The following is a 14291-nucleotide window of genomic DNA, read 5'->3' on the forward strand; positions in this document are numbered from 1 at the left end:
GAAGCAGACATGGCTCCCTGGCCCGCATTTTAACCTCACAACAGCCCTGTGAGGTAGATTGGGGTCCCAGGGCATCCCGTGAGCTTTGTGGCCCAGTGGGGATTTGAACCCTTCTTCCTGCCTGTAGAGAGCCTGGGTCCTACCTCCACCGACTTCCCGTGGTCTGGCCTGGCCTGCTTTGGGGGGGTGTTGTTTTGGAGCAGGAGTGACTGGTCCCTCAAGTTCGCTGGATCCATGCAGGGTGTCTCTTGGATAGAGAAAAGTTCTTCTCCCTCTCTCATAATACTAGAACTTGTGGACATTCAAAGAAGCTGGATGTTGGAAGATTCAGGACAGGCAAAAGGAAGTACGTCTTTACTCAGCGCATAGTTAAACTATGGAATTTGCTCCCACAAGATGCAGTAATGGCCACCAGCTTGGATGGCTTTAAAAGAAGATTAGACAAATTCATGGAGGACAGGGCTATCAATGGCTACTAGCCATGATGGCTGTGCTCTGCCACCCTAGTCAGAGGCAGCATGCTTCTGAAAACCAGTTGCCGGAAGCCTCAGGAGGGGAGAGTGTTCTTGCACTCGGGTCCTGCTTGCGGGCTTCCCCCAGGCACCTGGTTGGCCACTGTGAGAACAGGATGCTGGACTAGATGGGCCACTGGCCTGATCCAGCTTCAGGCTCTTCTGATGTTCATTAGCCACAGGGCCCGCCCCACTTTGCAGGAACATGAAGCTGCTGGTTAAGCAAAAGATACAGCAGCAGCAGAGTTAGGGGAGGGGGCTCTTCCTTGCAGCCCTCCACTGGGGCAGGGGGGCTGCTTATGCTTGGAGCTGCCATGGGGCTTATATGCCAGGCCGGCCTTTGCTGCACTTCCCCTCCTTCCTGTTCTTGGGCTTGAGGGCATTGCGGTTGTTCGGGGTCTGCAGCAGGGACCTCCTGCCACGGCTGCTCTGACCCACGGCCAGATAGACAAGGCGTGGTTGGTAACACACACAGACCCCCCCATTGTATCAGGATGGCTAGTGACCTTGGTGTGTGCCCCCCTCTGTGCGAGGGGGCGGTGTTTTGCCAGGGCCTGTGTGGTGCTGCTTGGCTCACTGGCTCAAGCCTCCTGCGGTAGCTTGCCTGGCTTCGCTGCCCCCTTTTGTGCTCCCTCTCCCTCCCGCACCCTCAAACCCGGGGGGCTCTTCTCTCCCTCCCTTGGAGAAGCAGAGCTCAAGAGCTCTGGGGGTGGGGTGGGACCAGGCTGGTGGCTTCCCTTCCTTCCTGCAGCCTTGGGGGGGGGGAGCAACCCCTGCCAGGTGGGAAGGACAGGAAGGTGAGGCAGGTGGAGAAGCTGCTGGGGGGAGGGGAACAGGAGGGGTCAGAGAGCAGCTGTCTCCTTCCCTGGTGAGGTGAGGGTCAGGTGGGGCCTCCAGATTTGTCATGGGAGGGGGGAAGGTTGGACCAATGGTGGGATGCAGGTTTTCCTGCCCCCTTCCTACTCCATTCCTTTTTTCTGTGACCCCCCCCAACCCTTGGAGAGAGCTCCTTCCTCCTTCCCAGTATCCAGATCTCGCTTCCTCCCCACCCTCCAAAAAAATGTCCAGGCTGTTCCGCTCTTCTTCCTCCCCCCTCCCCTGCTGGAGCTGCTTGGCACCTTGTGTCTGGAGCATGCATGGGATTCGGAGGGGGCTGTTTGTGTGTGTGACATGCTAGGCCTTGCCAGCGTCCAGTTTTGCATCCTGCAGGGCCGGGCCAGGGAGTGGCTGTGGGTGACGGCAGGGTGAGTGAGCCTCCCTTGTGAGGGAGAGTCACGGCTCAGCTGCTGTGCGACCTCCTCCTTGCCTCATGCCCAGCACTGAGGCCATAAAGCCCTGGCAGGCAGACGCCTGCCATCCTCAGTTGGGAGCTGGATGCAGGGCAGCATCTGACACTCGCGTCCCCCCCCCCCGCTCAGGAGGAGCAACGAAGGTGAGAGCCCTGCTGCTGCGGGAGCCGGGTTCCACATGCCCCCCATTCCTGCACCTCAGTGGAGGGCAGAGGGGGAATGAGATCTCGGGGTGGGGTGGGTGGGGGTCTGGCATGTACCCTAGGCAGGGGGCAGTCTCTCGTGGTTTCCAGCAAGGGGCCTGCATGCCACGGAGCCTGAGCACGTGAGAAGCACAAGGCCCTCTGCACGTCCACAGAGGCCCCTTTTCTGTATGGTGACCTTCTTTGTTTGGGACTCTGGCCGGATGCACAGTGGCCCTGCGCCATGGCCAAAGAGGCCTGAGGGGGCTGGGGCCAAGAGGGCAGGGAGGCAAAGCCCCCCCCCCCGTTTTTCTAGGGCCTCTAGTCCTCTTTTCAGGATACTCTCTGCTTTCACAGTGCCCCCCTCCCCCCAAATGCTGCAGGGCATCCTGGCAGCTGCCCTCAAGCATTGCAAGGTGCCATCCCCCCTCTCCGTGGAGAGGAGCAGCCCCCCAATCCTTGGGGTGGGCTGGTGTGGAGACTGGGCATCCCCAGAGGTCTGTTTAATCATGAGCATGATTCATGGGGCGGGGGGGGGAGCTGAGTCAAGGCTGGATCAGACCAGCCAGCTGCCTGGGGGACCCAATCCCCCTCTGTGCAAAGCATTGCTCTTGGCGCCTGCTTGCTCTTCAAGAGCAGCCGTGGCCAAGACAAACCTCGGCGCCGCCTCACCCAGCTGGGCCCAGCAGGAGAAGCCCGCCTTCTTTGGGATGCAGGAATCTTCCCCGGGTCAGGACATCTCAGCTGCACAGAGGAAGTCAAAAGGGGAAGAGCGGGATGGGGGGCAGGAGGTTCCCTGTGCATTGCTTCCTCAGAGGGGGCCTTTGTGAACTCTTCTGGTGGGGGGGGGCTCCATTCAGAACTGTGCCCGTGACAGAGGCTGGTCCCTCTGGGATGAGGTTTTGCTGGGTCTGCCAGGTTCCGCTCCCCTTAATCTCTGCCTAGAGACCTGATAGAGGCTCTAGAAGGGGGAGCTGCTCAGTCTGGGGGGGGGGCTTCTGCTGGTTTGTTCCTGCTTGGGGGCAGAATTCATAGGCTTCCACATGAAGGGTGGGGTGTCTTCAGGGCCGGGTGTGAAACCCGCATCCTCTTCTCCTTCACACACGTTGCGCAGCCGCTGCCCTTGCCATGCTTTGGGGGGTGTACTTGTTGTTGTTGTTGTTATTATTTCTTACATTTATGCCCCCTCCTTTCTTTTCATGCTAGAAACCCAAGGTGGCTTACGTATGGTTCCCAGGCAGTCTCCCATCCAGGCACTGACCAGACCTGACCCTGCTTAGCTTCAGCAGGGAGCTGGCCTCACGTGCCTTCAGACCATAGCCTGGGGGGCGTCTGTGACTTTGGGGGCAGGTGGGAGGGCAGCGGGGCATCTGCAGAGCTTGCAAGGAGGGAAAGTCGTGCTGTGTGGAAGGAAGCTGGCAAACCTCTCCCAGCAGGCAGTGTGAGGGATGGAGCTGAGAGGGGCCTCTGATTCCACCTCTGCCACAGATGCACTGAGTAGCCCTGGCCAATTTTATTTTATTACATTATCCTCCCAACAACAACCCTGTGAGGTAGGTTAGTATGTTTCAGATCCACAGTTTCACTGAGCACATCGTCGTCCCTGTGGGCCTGCCTCAAAGGTTGTGATGCGGACAGCAGCTCACAAGCCATTTCTGCCCCCTCCATTGCCACCACCCATTTGGTCTTTGTGCCTCTCTGCAGGTTATGGTGCTCTCACTTTGCCCTCTGAGCCCCAAGGAGAAGGAGAAAGGCTAACGAGGAGGGTACTTGCAGTCGCTTGTTGTCATCTGCCCAGCCAGCCATGAGCCGCTCAAAAGTTGCCTCCGACCTCCACCATGTGGTTGCCACGGCCTTTGAGGGGGTGAGTAGCCGAGGGGCAGCCCTCCAGCAAGCCCTCTGGATTTCATGGGTGCCCACAATGTGGCTAGCATCTCTGACTGCATGTGGGGGAGGCGTCACGACTGTGTGTGGGGTAGACCCGACATGGATGGGGGAGTTGGGGGGGGTGGCCACAAGTCCAAAGACCAAGCCTGCATCAAGCACAAGCAGGTGATGCAGCAGGTGACCCTTCTCCCCCCCACCGCCATGAAAAGTACATAATTGAAGCCCCTCCTGGCTCAGCCTCATCCAGAGACACACAGTTCGTTTAGATGTGGGAGGTCAGTCTGTGGATGACAGCAGGGGCCTGCATGTGTTGGCCCCCACGCTCCTTCTCATTGTCTCAAAATGACCCAGGCACAAGGGTAGGTGGGGGCCCTTTAACAGGTGGAAATTTAACAGCCACACTTTCTCCTGACATGAGGGACGTGGGAAAGACTCCACCTATTAAATTTGTGCCTGTCATGTAACCATTAAAAGCAAAGGAGGAGCTCTGCTAGGAGACAAAAAGCCATGGGGCGGGAGCACCTCCTTTGTATGCAGAAGGCCCGCCTCAAGCCCTTGAACCGGGAGCATTTTCAGCAAACCCCAGAAACAAGGAAGAGCTGCTGCCAGTCTGGGTGGGCAGTCCTGGACGAGAAGGGTCTGACTCCAAGTAAGGCGGCTCGGCTATGCCTGCTGGGAGACAAGGAGAACGGTGCATGCTGGGATATGTGGCCTCCCCACCCTGGGGCAGCCCCACAACTGGCTCTGAATGCCCTGGGCTGTTCGGAGGCAGGATTCTGGGAGGATTTGAGTTCCAGCACCTTAGCTTGGGCAGAACTGAGCCCATTGAAGAACCCTGGCTGGGCGCATCCTGCTGCCCCTGCTTTAGGGCTCTCTGCCCCCTGGCCACCTCCTGCCCCGCATCCCAGGCTGACTGGAGAGCAAGGGATCGCCCTCCTTGCTCAATTCCAGGCAGGGATGCTTGGCCTGTTGTCCAGGTGTGGAAGCAGAAGTGGGGTGCTGACTTGGGGGGCAGGATGGATGGCTCTGGTGCTCCACGCTGGAGGGGGAGCACTCATAAAACGTTATCCTGTCCCAAAATCTGGACTCAGTTTCTCCCCCAACCCTGTACCCAGTTCCACATCAGGGAATTGTGGGGGCGGGGCGTCAATTATCTCTAGGGGAAAGCTGACAAGGGTGGCGGGGGGGGTATAGAGCAGGGTTGGACCCAGAGCTGTGAGGCAGAGGGGCCTGTGAGGTAAAGCAGGGCCACCCAGCGAGTTGGTCTCTGTTAAAGGGGCTCCTTCCTCGGACCCCAAACCCTTTGCCCTGCAGAGTCCCTGATAAGGATGAGACCTCCCCTAACCCTCCCCAGAGAGTCCTGGGGTGCAGAAGCCCCCCGAGAACAAAGTTTGTGGGAGGGCAGAGCGTTCCTGGGGTGGGCCCCTTCCCTGTGCCCTCCAAGACCCGGCCTGCCCCAGCGGGAGCTGCCTCGGCCGCTCTGCCCCACTGACTGAGCCAGGGTTAATGATTAACCCTTTGTATGGCGCTGCCTCTGTGTCCCTGTGCAACTGGATCGCGGAGGCAGCAGCTGGCTGCCCCATGACCCAGGAAGGAGCCTCTCGGAGGAGCTGCCCTGCCTGGCCCTGGCACCCCCGCCCAGCTGCCGCCGCCACCATGGACTTCTTGCTATGTTCCCAGGTAATGGCAGGCCCCCCCCCCCACCATTCCCCCTCCCTCCCGGCGGTGGCTGCTTAACCCTTTCTGGTGCCAGGCTTGCTTGGAAGGCACCATACACCACAGCAAGCAGAGGCCATTTTCAGCCCACGTGGGCTGGGAGGGGGCAGAGGGACATGGAGTTTGGGGAGTGGAGGAGAAGTGGGTGCGGCTGCGGAGGGCACTTCGGTGCCACCCGGTGAGGCTTTTCCCTGTGATTCCCCCTTTCCAAGATGGGGTGCCCAACAGCTCTTTCTTCCCACTGCCACCCCGCCGGGGCCCTCCACTTCCCTAGCCCCCCCCCCGCAGTTAAGTCTATAATGAGGCCTAAGCAAGCAAGGGCATGCTGCGACCCCTCCCCCTTCCTCTGTGCCCCCCCCGTGTTTTGCTTGTATCCCCTTGGGGCAGGGGGCTGTGATTGCTCTGCCAGAGCTATCCCGAGGCCAAGCAGGCCCCCTGGCCTGGGAAGCTCCAGGCCTTGCTTGCCCCCTGGAGTGCAGGGTGGGGAAATTCTCCTCCTGGGCCACTTGGGGGCCTCGGACCAAGCAGGTTGTGTCTGCGGGGGGGGGCATGTTGGAGCTGAGAGTGAGGGAGAGGGGGCCCAGGGCCGGCTGAGCTTAGTATTTTGGCTTTAGATGGAACTCAATGTGTACCTCAAGTCCTGTCTCCAGAATTCATCCTTCTGCCAACCTTGCAAAGTTGGCATGGGGTGGGCGAGGCTGATCGCTCAGAGGCCACTGAATCACCTTGCCCTTGGCCTGGAAGCTGTTCCATGGAAAGGGCGATTGTGTGTGATGTTGAAAAAGAGCACTCTGCACCTGCTCAGAGGCACGGATTAGCATTGTCATGTGTTCCAGGGCTGATTTGGGGGGGGTGGCTTTGCCTTGGTTTGTGTATGGGGGGCTTCTTGTGGAAAGGTGGGTGCTAGGAGCCCAGAGGTGTGGGTGAGAGGCCTTTGGGAGGAGATGGCCTGAGCCGGGGGATGGCCGCTTGGTTACACGTGTGTGTGTGTGTGTGTGTGTGTGTGTGTGTGTGTCTTTCCCTGCCCCCCCCAAGGAGCCACATATTCAGCCTCCTACCGCCTCCTGAGTGGACTGCAGGGAGAAGAAGGGCAACATTTCCACCTCCTCACGTGCAGTTTTTGAGGTGGGAGAAAGGGGAGTCCCCAGCTCTCCCCCGGAGGAGGCGGGCTGGAGCAGGGCCCTCTGCTGCCCCCCCCCCCCCGGGCAGGAGCAGCTGTGCCGCTCTCACCTTGAGTCCGGGGCCGCCTCTGCCTCCTCCTCCTCCTCCTGTTCTGCTGCTAATCTGCTCCAGTGCCGGCCAGCGCAAGGGGGGCCTCCATCCGTCAATATTTGGAGTGGCACGGAGAGGATGGAGCCGCCTGCCACCGCCCGCTGCCTCACATCCCTCCCGCAGGCGCCCTGACCTTCCCGGCTCTTGATGGAGCAGAATAAATCCCATGCTCAGCTAAGCCGCAGCCGCAGCAGCAGCAGCAACAACGACGCAGCACGTTTGGGTAGCGGCAGCAGCGGCAGCAGCAGCAACGGGGAAGAGTGGAGAAGGGGGGAGTAGGCAGGCAGCAGCAGGCCATCCGGTTTGGACCTCCTAGCATGGCACAGGTAGAGAGGGGGCTGCTTCCACCCCAGGACCCCCCCTTTCGGGAAGCTGGGGAGCTGAGCACACTGAGGGCCAGGAACCTCCTGGGGAGGGATGCCTGACATGTGCGGGGGCCTCTCCGTATGGCCCCCTCCCTTTATGGCCCGGGTCCCGTTGGCTGTGTTCACCCCACACAGTTGATTCTCTGAATTCAGTACTGGCCCTAGAGGCTGGGGGAGGGAGGGGGCTCTCCGTGAGAAGTTTTGAGTCCCTCCCCATCATGTGTGTAGACTGTGTGTTCTCACACACAGAATACGGCCAATTAGTGAAGTGGATTATTTATTTATTTATTTGATTTCTATCCTGCCCTTCCTCCCAGTAGGAGCCCAGGGCGGCAATGAATGCTCCCTGCTAAAGGTGTTAACCCTTCCTCCACCATTCCACATAAGAGCATTGGTGCGAGGGGACCAGGCTCAACTTTTGGTGAGTCTCCAGGGGAGGAGGAAGTTTCAAGTTGGGCACATGGAGCCCCCCCCAAAGAGCTGCATTTCAAGGAGAGGCAAAGGCAGCTGACATCTCCCGCTCCCCACATCCCATATGTATGTTTGTCATGGTTGGCATGGGTTGCTGTCCTGCCCCCCCTTCAGCCTTGTGGTCCTCTTTTGCAGCCGGAGCAGGATGGCCTGGGCCCTGCGTCGCCCACGTTTGGGGTGCAGGAGGAGGAGGAGAAGGACCTGAGTAAGGCGCTGCGAGTGGAGCGTTTTGAGGAGATTCTGCAGGACTCGCACCCGCGCAGCGTGGAAGAGGCTGGCCGGAGCTACAGCGAGGAGGACTTTGAGTGTAAGCTGCACAGGGAGAGGCTTTGAGGAGGAGCTGGCTGGCAGGCAGTCCCAAGGGCCTGGTGAGGAGTGGGGGGCTCAGCGGCAGAGGGCAAGCTGTGATGGGGGCAGGGAAGTGGAAGGGGATCCCCTGCAGCAGGACTGGGCAGGTGGCCACGCCAGGGCCACTGGGTGGTTTCTTCCTGCCAGGATGGGGTGGCCAAGGGCGAGATGGCTGGGCTCCGTCAGACCCACCCAGGCATGGGGTGTGCGGGGGTTGTACAGCTCAGGGCATGCAGCAGATGGAGGGGAACACAGGAAACTGCCTTATGCCGAGTCGGACCGATTGGTCCATCCAGCTCAGCATTGTCTACACTGACCGGCAGCAGTGGCTCTCCGAGGGGTCTTCACCCAAGGGGTCTCCCGCAGTCTTACCTCGGACTGAGCCTGTGAGCTGCTGGTTGCAAGGCAGGGGCTGTGCCACTGAGCTACAGCCCTTCTCCAACACCTTTATATGGGTCTGTTGATTGCGGTTAGGTAAGTGGAGCATCCATGTGCAGGGGCAGTATATCTCTTGAGTAACAGAGGCTGGCATTCTCCGTGGGTATGCCTCCTGTGCACACCATGCTCGTAGTTGGAAGGGTCTTGAAGGCCATCTGGTGACGCCCCCCCCCCGATGCGTCCCCAGCCTCTGCTTGGAGCCCCACCCAGCCCTCTCAGGAATTGGCTCCTTGTTGCCCTGCTCATGCGTACTCAGGCAGTTTCTCCTGAGGGTCAGCAGAGGCCTCTCCTGCTGTCGCTTCTGCCCTGGCTGGCCAGCTGGCCACAGAGCCCCACAGCCAGAGGCCCCCCTAACACTGCCCACCCACCTGCCTCTCCCCAGACCATCGCCAGTCATCCCGCCACATTCACCACCCGCTTTCCAGCCACCTCCCCTCTGATGCCCGGCGGAAGAAGGCAGGTGCCAAGAAGGTGCAGAAGCAGCTGCGGCCTCGACCCTCCGTCCCGGGGGAGACGCCGACCATCGAAGAGGAGGAGGAGGAGGAGGAGGAGGAGGAGGACGGGGAGGAGGAGGAGGATGGGGAGCGCGACACTGAGGTGGAGCAAGCCCCACCCAAGGACGTGCTGCACAGTGGCTCTCCGGAGGGTGTGCAGGTGGGGGCCGGGGGGCAGTTGGCCCAGAGGGAACCAAGGCAGCAGCCTCACACTGAGGCAGGCCGTTGGTCCTTCTGGCGCAGCGCTGGCAGCACTGGCCGGCAGCAGCTGTCCAGGATCTGAGAGGGAGCCTTTCCCCAGACCTCCCTGGAGAGGCTGCCGGGTATTGAACTGGGCCCCTTCTGCATACACAGCCGGTCTTCTGCCGCTGAGCTGTGGCCCCCCTCCTGGGGCTCGTGGGGGCGGAAGGGACCAAGAAAGGGCTGGCTGCGGGAGGGTGTGAGGACGCTCCTCCCCTGCAGCTGACTCCCCCTCTTCTTGCCACAGTTCTTCTTGCATGAGGATGAGGCCACGGACCGGCGGACAGAGGGGCCGACATCCTCAGTGCTGCCCCTCAGCTCCCCACCTTCCAAGGGGGAAAAAGCAAGCAAGTGAGCAAGGGTTCTGAAGGCAGGTGTGGGGGGAGCTGCCATGGGGCGGGTGTTTCTTTAGCCCTGCAGGCTGTCCCTGAGCAACAGGAGTGGGGGGGGGGCTGTAGAGTCTCCCAGCTGTGGAAGAGGCAGCGGGGGGGGGACTCCTTCCTGGGTGTCTCCAAAGGGAGGCAGGAGGGCCCCTGGGGTCCCTGTCTCTCCCCTGAAGGGCGAAGTCAGGTAGGAGAGAAGCCCCCCCATAAGTGTAATTTATCAACCTTCTCTGCAGAAGGTGGAGAGGGAGGAGGATGGCTCCGCTGCTGAAGCGGGCTGGTGCCTCTGGGCGTGTGCAAGCCTGTCTCTCTCACAGCGCAGAAGCCAAGGAGCCGGCTGGCGATGGCACAGAGGGGCCCAGCATGGCAGAGGGGGACTCCTCCGGGAGGGCACTCTCCAAGTTGCAGCCTGGGCACCGCAGCTACAACCTCAATGAGCGCCGGCGGATTGGCAGCATGACAGGCATTGAGCAGGCCTGCTACCAGAAGGTGCCCACGGATGAGTCAGAGGCCCAGACTCTGGCCTCGGCGGATCTGGACTACATGAAAAGTGAGTGCCTGCAGTGGGGAGCAAGTCAGAGCTGGCCTGGTGGCTGGGGTTCAAACCCCATGAGCTAAGTGGCCCTCTGGTGCCTGAGACAAGGCACTATTTCTTTCATATGTGAAGCAGCAACTTCGGCAGTGGCCTACCTTACCGGGGCAGTCACGCTGCAGAGTCTAAAGCACTTTGCAGACGGATGTTTTGTACTCTGGAGGGCTGGTTGGGTTAGTTTGTTGCACCAAAGACAACAAGGAATCCACAGAGGACACTTTTAAGCCTAACAGGAGTTGTTGTTTCCAAAGCTTTCGGGTGCTGAAGAGAGTGCACTTCCTCAGATGCAAGAGGTGTTTGCCTTCCTTGGTAGATAGCTGTGTAACCAACAGCTATGGGGGCCTTATGTCTTCAGCCTGAGGATAACAATGTGCCATGCCTCTGAGCTGTTAGTGGCCTTTGGCCCACGAGAGCGTCAGCCACAACTAACCTGCCTTGAAGGTGCCACCCAAGTCCTCCTTGTCATTTTTGCAGCCATCCCAGGGCCCTGCCTGGATGTTAGCTGAGGGGTCGTTATGGACGAAGCCTGAACTATTTGGTTTGAGTGTTTTGGCGTGGGGAGTGAGGCCCATCGCAGTGGTGTTGGTGCTGATGTTCAGCGAGCAAGTGTCTCCCACAGGGTGCCTCAGGGTCGCGAGGGTGGCGCTGGACTGCTGCTGTCACTTGATGCATGCGTATATCTGTGCCTTATTCCACAAGTGGCGAGATGATGCTATGAGCAATGCCTGACCCATTCAGGCTGCAAAGCTCATGGAAGAAGATTTAAAATCCTTAGCATAAACCTAAAAGTTTCATGCTGCAACCTCCTCCCTGCAGACATACCTGAGGCAACCCCTGCCCCGGGTCCCTCCAGACCAGACGCTTGGCCCAGAGGCTGAGCAGGAGCACCCAGTGCTGTTTGGGGGGGGGGCAGGGGCACAGGCGGGTCCGCTCCCAAAGCAGTTGGCCCCAAAGGGATCTCGGTGGCAAGGCCAGTAACACTCTCACACACCCCATGCCCCCCTCAGTGCCTCTTGCTCCCCCATTGCAGGCCATAGGTTTGAGGATGTGCCGGGATTCCGCAGGCATCTCGTTCGGAAGAGCTCCAAGGGGCAAGTGGTACACATCGGCAAAGACCGCAAGGAGCCCAGTGCCCGACAACGCAAGCAGGACCGGCAGCCCCACGAGGTGAGCCATGAGGGGGGAGGCATGTTTGTGTCCCACTTGTGGGTTTCCAAAAAGAGGCACTGGGCTGGCCACTGTGGGACTCCGGATGCTGCCCTGGAGGGGCTCCAGCCCCTTTTGGTCTGATCCAGCCGCAGGGGGAGGCGGGGGGAGGCAGGGCCTTGGGCCTGCAGAGCTGGGCTCAGCCACTGAGCTGTGCTCCCTCCGCTGTGGGTGTCACAGCATCCCCTTTCAGCAAGGCTTTCCTTTCTGCTCTCTGATTTGCCTCCCACCTGGGGAGGTGGAGGTGGGTTATCAGTGTCATAAGAACATAAGGGAAGCCCTTCAGCAGCTGGATCCGGCCTGAGGTGGCCCATCTGGCCCCGCCTCCTGTGCTCACAGTGGCCAACCAGGAGCCCACTGTGGGAAGCCCACCAGCAAGCAGGACCTGCGCACAACATCCGCTCTGCCCACGTGTGACTCTCAGCGGCTGGTATTCAGAGCCCCAAACGCCTGGAAGGTGCCAGGGAGGGCAGGGGGGGTGTCTAAGTGGTCATCACCCGAATTATGGAACAGTTTTCCCGATGAGGTGCGCCTGGCGCCTACACTTCTTTCGGCGCCAGGTTAAAACCTTTTTATTCTCCCAGGCATTTTAATCTATTTTTAGCTCTTATTGTATACCAGGTTGTTTAATATGTATGCTTTTACTGTTTCTTGTGATTCTATTGTATTTTATTCCCTGTTGTGCACCGCCCTGAAAGCCTTTTGGCTGTGGGCGGTATAGAAATCGAATAAAATAAATAAATAAATAAATCATGTTTTGCAGACCAGGAAGGCTTTTAGTCCGAGCTTGAATGGCGGAGTGAGCCCAGGAGCTTGGGGAGGGGGGGTCTGGCTGGCCTCCCCCTTTACACGGCCTTCGACTCACTTGCACGGGCTTCTCTGGAGCCATTTGCTCTGCCAGACATCCCACTGGCTACCAGTCTCGATTATGCACACTGTGGGGCAGGAGGAGGAGCTGGACTCCCTGGCCTTTCTGGTCCTGGTCAAGCTCAGGAGTCATTGACCCCTGCAGGAAGAGCAATTCCAGATGTGCACCACCGCTCCCACTCCCGCCCAATTCTGCCCCCGCCCAGCCCTGGTTCTGAGCTTGCTGCTCTCTGCCTGCGCAGGTGTTTGTGGAGCTGAACGAGCTGATTGTGGACAAGAACCAGGAGATGCAATGGAAAGAGACAGCTCGCTGGATCAAGTTTGAGGAGGACGTGGAGGAGGAGACAGACCGCTGGGGCAAGCCACACGTGGCCTCGCTGTCCTTCCGCAGCTTGCTGGAGCTACGCAGGACCTTGTCCCACGGTAGGCAGGAGGCCTACCTCTGCCATCCCCACCCCCCAAATAATGGCTGCTCTAATTGCAGCCCTGGATGGACAAGCAAGCACAGATTTTTGCTAGTGAACGTGGTCAGTGCCTGAAATTTGTGGGCTTCGTGAAGCAAGGGCAAAGATTTCCACCCTTGTGACCACAGAACCCTTTGGAGCGAGGAATGCTTGGCCCCTGGCCCTCCATGTCCTGTTCCCTTAGGGACACAGGAGCCTGCTTTCTACTCAGATCATCTGTCCCTCCAGCTCAGCAGTGCCTACACGGACTGGCAGCGTAGCTCTCCAGGGGGTCAGGCAGGGGACGTTCCTAGTTCTACCTAGAGACGCCACTGGGACTCCTGCATGCAGAGCAGGCGCTCTGCCACTGAGCGACATTCCTTTCCCTTGGAAGGATCTTGCGGAGCTGGGCTGGGAGGAGAACCCTCCCTGTATGAAGCGATGCCAAGCTGCTGCCAGCGTGAGCAGGGTGGGCCTGGGGAGTCAGGCAGCCTCCTGCAGGGAGAGGGGACTGATCTGGCAGACATGGCTGCCCCTCATGGCTTGGCGTTCCCAGCAGGTGCATCAAGCATCTCCCAAGTGCCAGGGGGGGTTGGCCCCCGTTTTCTTCTCTGCATGTCGTGATCCTTGAACGGCTCTTGTGGCTTCTTCTGCAAAAAACCCTCAAAGTGCACTAGGTGCCCACAAAGGGGTGGATCTGCTTTTGCAGTACGTCGGTTGGTTTCAGTGGGGGCTCACCACAGGAGGGTTTCTTTGGTCCACGTTGCCGTGGCCTCTTCCACTGCAGGGAATGGAACGGAGCGGAAGGTGTGCCTCTGTGTTTCCACCTGTGATAGGCTTTCCCCCAGGTTTCTCCTTGCAGCTGGCCCTGTTTGGGCTCCACCACTGGGGGAGTTTTTTAAATGGCTGAACTATAGAAGGATGATGTGGATTTGAAACCCCACGGGGAAGAATTTGGGGGGCGGTGGGTGGGCCGGGGCACCATCTTGTACCTGTTCTTCCTGTCGTTTCTTGCAGACCCCAGGAGGAGGGGCAGGGAGAGGCTGCATCTAAAATGAAAGGGTGAGGCGTCAGAGAGAGGCCCAATTCTACTAACCAATTTGCCATTTTTATCCATCAGCCGCCCCCCCCAAGTCCTTGCACCTGGTTCTGTAGCATCATTTTATAGCTGTGTGACCCTCCTCATTTTGCGGGGTGGGAGGGGTGTCAGATGTGTAATTCCCCAACAACTCTGAAGAGTTGTGGGACTAGCAGCAGCAGGGAAGTGCTTGTGTGTGCACAGGGCAGAGCAAGCGCGGCGAGGATGCCTCTCCAGGGAGCCAGGAGTTCAGGAGAGGCAGGTGTGTGGCCCGTGGCTACCTTCCCACTCCCTCTTCCTGCAGGGGCTGTCCTCCTCGACCTGGACCAGAAGACTCTGCCAGGGGTGGCACATCAGGTGGTGGAGCAAATGATCATTTCTGACCAGATCCGGGCCGAGGACCGGGCCAACGTGTTGCGGGCCTTGCTGCTGAAGCACAGGTGAGGCAGCGGCTTCACCCAGAGGGAAGACAGCCCCCGCCCCGTGGACGGGCCTCCCAGGGAGGGAA

At 59.5% G+C, this 14291-nt stretch overlaps 1 protein-coding gene across 18 annotated transcripts in view; it reads left to right on the forward strand.

Annotated features, from left to right (window-relative positions):
* The window catches only part of SLC4A2 (solute carrier family 4 member 2), a 53498-nt gene that overhangs the window by 27263 nt on the left and 11944 nt on the right, over nucleotides 1–14291 (forward strand). For 4 of the 18 annotated variants that reach the window (XM_061586280.1, XM_061586293.1, XM_061586282.1 and 1 more), the window contains 8 exons: nucleotides 3688–3847; nucleotides 7830–8001; nucleotides 8863–9134; nucleotides 9462–9565; nucleotides 9915–10147; nucleotides 11220–11356; nucleotides 12505–12685; nucleotides 14088–14223. In XM_061586280.1, coding sequence (XP_061442264.1) covers nucleotides 3788–3847; nucleotides 7830–8001; nucleotides 8863–9134; nucleotides 9462–9565; nucleotides 9915–10147; nucleotides 11220–11356; nucleotides 12505–12685; nucleotides 14088–14223 — 1295 coding nt within the window. In that variant the 5' untranslated portion in view covers nucleotides 3688–3787. Of the gene's footprint in view, nucleotides 1–3687; nucleotides 3848–5390; nucleotides 5551–7540; nucleotides 7645–7829; nucleotides 8002–8862; nucleotides 9135–9461; nucleotides 9566–9914; nucleotides 10148–11219; nucleotides 11357–12504; nucleotides 12686–14087; nucleotides 14224–14291 lie in introns of those variants that run through there. The other 14 variants (XM_061586276.1, XM_061586275.1, XM_061586277.1 and 11 more) reach the window with 12 other exon arrangements.

The sequence above is a fragment of the Rhineura floridana genome, chromosome 10, assembly GCF_030035675.1.
Source record: "Rhineura floridana isolate rRhiFlo1 chromosome 10, rRhiFlo1.hap2, whole genome shotgun sequence".
NCBI classification, from domain to species: Eukaryota; Metazoa; Chordata; class Lepidosauria; order Squamata; family Rhineuridae; genus Rhineura; species Rhineura floridana.